Source organism: Manduca sexta, unplaced genomic scaffold (genome assembly GCF_014839805.1).
Source record: "Manduca sexta isolate Smith_Timp_Sample1 unplaced genomic scaffold, JHU_Msex_v1.0 HiC_scaffold_249, whole genome shotgun sequence".
Classification (NCBI taxonomy): Eukaryota; Metazoa; Arthropoda; class Insecta; order Lepidoptera; family Sphingidae; genus Manduca; species Manduca sexta.
The window spans coordinates 11,355-16,464 of record NW_023593459.1 but is presented as its reverse complement, the minus strand read 5'-3'; the positions used below and the strand labels follow the sequence as shown (position 1 = coordinate 16,464).

The following is a 5,110-nucleotide window of genomic DNA, read 5'->3' as shown; positions in this document are numbered from 1 at the left end:
CGCTAAGGCCGGGCCGTAGAATAAATACAGTAAGGATCTATACAAAGAAACGTAAAGAAACCTGTCTACTCACGTCTTAAGTTTGTTCATTATATTTCGGGGCCCTCGAGCCGAGGTGCTGCGGCGTATACTTAAATAACAACGAGCGGTCTTTCGGCCTGGCAATTGCAAGGAGTATCACTTTTGAACCCGCAAGGCAACTATTAATATAGGATAAAAATTACTAGACCATCGTAATCAGTCTAGCAAAATTGTATCTTAATTAGTTGAGGATAATTGCTTTATTAACTTATATATGTTCATATCAAATCTTGCAAATGATTGCAATGTAGGTGCTTATGTACATATAAACATTTCGAGTGAAATAAAACTTGTAATTATAATGTATTCTTTATTAAACCATTTATTGACTTAATTATAATGTATTGAGAGCCTAAAACCACTGTTATGTAACCGTTGATTTTTCTTCCTTATAAAAGATTTCTGTATATCGCTAGCTTAATATTACAAGGTTCTTTGTTATATTTTATGTGAAAATTGAAATATATTATATCACTTAATTCTTAGTCTTTGTCAGTGAAAATTTCCAATAATCCTGAAGAATTACTAAAAGAAGAACTATGAATTATTGTCTTTTTAAATATATGGAAAATATTTTTAATCTCATTATTGCAACATAGTAAAATTAACATAGGACCTTGTAAGTAAGCCAGCGATATGTATTTTTTTATTACTTCATGCAGTGAACCGTAATGATATTGTAAGAAAATTTCACAGAATTGTCATCCTCCACCAGTCTCATGTCACGTGCTACGTCGATGAAATCTTTTAAGAACTCGTCCTGCATGTGTTTTGGTGTTTCGAAAAGATTTATTGAAGCGACACTATCTGAAAAAAATTACAGGATCAGTAAAAGTGTAACAGAGAGAGGGTGATAATAAGTCCGCCTTTAAGTCATTTTTTTTTTGTAGTGGCAAAGTATTGCACCCAATGATAAACGATTTCGGGTCTCCAGGACGCCAGCCAGGACAAAGACACCGATCTGCTTGAAACCGGATGTACATAGGCTGTCATCTCTGAACGCGAAACAGTTACATGGGTCAGAATGTCGTATAATAACCATATATTAAACCATATAATAATATTCAACCACGGTTGTGGTATGGTTATAGATCATAATAATTATTATTAAATACGAAATAAAGAATATTAATATGTGAGTGGTGTTATTAGATTCGAATAATTCTATTAATTTTCATGAGCGAGTTATCATTTTAGTCATTTCTGTGAGTGACGATATCATAGATATGCCTTTTCAATAATATCCTGTGTAAGATTAGGATGTACTTAGTGGTGTATGCTCCTATAGTAATTAATATTAATATATCGTTGCCGAAGATAACTATACAGAGTTTATATTAATATTTGATAGAACGAACAAGTGAACACTCGTCTACAAAAGTAGCTGAACAAATCGAAAACTTCAAATGGCCTTTAAACATTTTCGTTGTTATCAACAATAAGTTTTTCTAAAGTAAAAAAAACTTCAGAAGTATGAATTTACTTTAGATAAAGAAAAAAATATATTTCGATTGAAGTAAATGTGTAGAAGCGTTCTGAAATATTGAAATTGTTCAGCTACTTTTACGACTGACTGTACATAATATAATAAAACTTACTTTTCAAAAAGTTTGTGCTTTCATGAACGAATACTTTCTGCTTACACTGTACATCAATATTACGGAATCCAATCTTCTTGAACGATTCATAAATAACTTTATCTGGATCCTGTTTCAAACAATATTATTTATTAGTTTGGTTTACAATCTATATTGGGCTCTATCATGTTGAAAATGGAGGTTAAATATGAATCAAATACATATCGCTCGCTGCTTTGCCCTCTTGAAAAGCCTTTTCCGCCACAAAAGCCCCTAAATTATTGTAGCAATGTAATGTGCCATCTGTACGTCAGCAAAATCTTAAATATGCTAATCCAAAACAAGATTACTCCGTGTTCCAAATTTCCCCTAAAACCGTTTCAATTGTTTCTGCATTATTCCAACAAAAATCCAAATAATGTCACAAATCCTAGCATTTTTAACATTACTTAAATTAGATTATATCTGAATGTTTTTCAACTTTATTTTTAAAATAAAATCATTTTGGAGACCTTTGTTGCACGAAAGACTTTTCGGGAAAGGCTAGCTTTGAAGTATTCCGAGACTTTAGTAGCACCTTATATATCCTTACCTTACAATCATGGTAGGGTGACACGAATGTATCATAAGCTTGCATATGTGGCGCCCATTTCTTTGTCCGGAAGAGACTGTGGTATATATCGTAGTATGGTGATTCTGCTGATAATATAAGGAATATTTCGCCTCCCGGTTTCAGAAGGTTGTAGATGTTCATATAACCTTTCCTAAAACAATTATTTATTCAAAGCCGCGTAATAACTAATGTTGAAACTATAATAGAATTTTGTCTACTGACACTGCTATTTGTGGGCCAAGTTCGTGTAACAAAGGTGACACATAAGCCGTATAAGTTATGCTAATAGTTGTAAATATATAATATATCTTATAACATACTCGGGATTAGTGAGCCAGTGCAAGGCGAAGAACGAGAACACATGATCAAAACTCTCTCTCAGATTTTCAGGTATGGGCTCCTCTATGTCGAGAACGATGAACTTGATGCGCTCCGTCCCATATCGAGCGTTTGCAAACTTTACGGAGTTGCTGTTGATGTCGCAGCCGAGAAACATTTCGTAGTTTTGCGGTATGTAGGTGGACAGAATGCTGCTGACGCTACCATCCGCGCAACCGATGTCCAAAACTCTTGGGTTTGACCTCCATTTGATTTTTGGTACATATTCTTTTAGAGTTTCTGTAACATCCATTCTAGTGAGATTGTTATATTTGTTGAAAAGTTCCGGATTGTCTTCCATATTTAGGCTGAAAAGTTAAACAAGTCAATCAATCTCGTCATCAAGTTCATGAATATTATTTCCCATAAAATCGGATTTGTCCCGTTTATTTATTGCGATTTCTCAATACTTATTTTAAACGCCTAAATTATGGTACTCTTTATTTATCTATCTTATTCTTAACAAAGGTGGGTGCAAAACTCTTCAAACAAAATCCTTTCAACCATTTCGGAGATTATCCGAAAGAAACATATCTACAGAAAAATTAAAAATAATGAAACTGATTTTGACGTATTGGTATTACACAAATCCATACTTTTACTACTAAAGGGTATCCCAAAATTCACGCAAGATTTGAATTAAATAGAAAACAGTTTTTCTGGGACATCCTTTATTATAAATGCAAAAATAACTTTGACTGATTGTCATGGTTTCGTGAGGACCGAATACGAAAAAAATTGGCGTTCAGATAGTTTGAAACCTGGGCTTTTATGTCGGAAAATAGCGGGAATTTAATCCCGATTTTTTTTCACGCCAATGGAGCCACAAGCAGAAGCTTATTTTATAAGTGCGTAAATATTTTTATCTATGACGATTTCAAGTCTGAACCACTAAACGGATTTCGATGAAATTTGGTATTGAGACCTTTGCAAGGACAGAGGCTCCTTTCTATCCTGGGGTAATATATAGCGGGACTTTAATTCCGGAAAACTTTATCCCGGAAAAACATTTATACGCGGGCTGAGCCGCGAACAAAAGTTAGTAAATAAATAAAATCGGGAATCTAATTAAGTAAGATTTTAATAAATATTTTTTTTTTCTTTTGTTGTTAGAACTACTTTCTTTGCAATAAATGACACTCTAGTTTATGAGACTAAAAGCAATAAAATTCTAACTTAATTTTCTAGATTTTGTTATTAACATTGAGGCACTTAAGTTACTCGAAATACATAGTAATAATGAAAAAATATATTTAGCCTAAGCGGACGTAGCCGCAAAGTAACAAAATATTAAAGTACCAAATTATTATAAGTTATGAATTACGTGTACATAACTTAAAATAATTTGTTTTTAGTAAGAAATTTTAAAATGTAATGTTTTTCAGGACGTAAGTATGTGAACAAAATTAATTTTAAAAACAATTTACCTTGCTGTTGGAGCTGACGTAGATATCTTACAAGAACGCTGTCCCAGCAAAATATGAATCTCGAGATAGTATAACTTGTATTATATAGTAATATCCTTATTGCATGCAGTCTAAGATGTAACGTTTGACGTTTCATACTTATTAAGACGTAACAATTTTATATAGGTGTTTTCCGTAAAACCTTGGTAGCTATTTTTATTTTATCACAAAATGTACATCTTAATCACTTAATTTAAATTCAAAATCTTTAAATACAGCAAAATAATCATTATATACAATAGATGTTTTTAGACGTCATTACAAAGCTACCTAGTTAGGTTCTTTACCATAGTGTTGTGACTATTCAAACTCATTTGTATGCGAATAATCGAAAATCGAATCAAAAATCGAACCGTTTTAAATCCAGTTGTCTTTAAGTTTTAAATAATACTTAACTTTTTGGAGTACAGTAACGCCATATACATGGTTATTTTATAAACATAAGCATCCTCGCAGGATTAAATAAATAACATCATTAACAACATTTGTTCTACGACTTTTGTTGATTTGTTAGATTTTATGTTTATATAAAAATTAAAAAATTATTTTCCATGTGAATGTCCTTACCTCGGTGGTGATTGACTTATTCATCCAGCTGCCAGTCGTCGGCTTTGAAGCGAGCGTCCTACGTTCTTGTGTGCTACAAACTTTCGTCGCGGTATCGATATATTGTACCTGGATGTAAGTACTCATTGAACAACGAAAATAAATAATAACTTTCTACCAATATTTGATATTAAAACGTTAAAGAATGATTAAGTTAAACGTTGATATTTTGTTTAGATACCTAAACTACATACCTACATACGATTTATTTATTTTTAATAGGGTATTACTCTTTTTTGAAAAGTGTCTCAAATTAATCTTAAGGTGATAAAATACCACAAGGAATTTTATAAAAAAAAATATTCAATCAATAAGTGCCATTAAAGTATATTTAAATATTACATTTTAAATTTCCCGCGCAAATAAACAAAAACGCTATAGGCCACGTT

At 32.0% G+C, this 5,110-nt stretch overlaps 1 protein-coding gene across 4 annotated transcripts; it reads right to left on the bottom strand.

The window, feature by feature from the left end:
• Nucleotides 1-481: 481 nt before the first annotated feature.
• LOC115453662 (juvenile hormone acid O-methyltransferase) lies at nucleotides 482-4,809 on the bottom strand. 4 transcript variants are annotated; one of them, XM_037446043.1, is made up of 5 exons: nucleotides 4,683-4,809; nucleotides 2,592-2,957; nucleotides 2,251-2,422; nucleotides 1,680-1,788; nucleotides 482-888 (listed from the first exon to the last, which is right to left on the bottom strand). In XM_037446043.1, exons 2-5 carry the CDS (start codon nucleotides 2,948-2,950, stop codon nucleotides 731-733), a joined length of 798 nt encoding a protein of 265 aa, XP_037301940.1. In that variant the 5' UTR covers nucleotides 2,951-2,957; nucleotides 4,683-4,809; the 3' UTR covers nucleotides 482-730. The 4 variants fall into 4 exon arrangements, with proteins under 4 accessions (XP_037301940.1, XP_037301941.1, XP_030038235.1 ...); XM_037446044.1 differs by having other exon boundaries at nucleotides 2,592-2,889; XM_030182375.2 differs by lacking the exon at nucleotides 4,683-4,809 and adding an exon at nucleotides 4,077-4,639 and having other exon boundaries at nucleotides 2,592-2,889.
• Nucleotides 4,810-5,110: the final 301 nt, after the last annotated feature.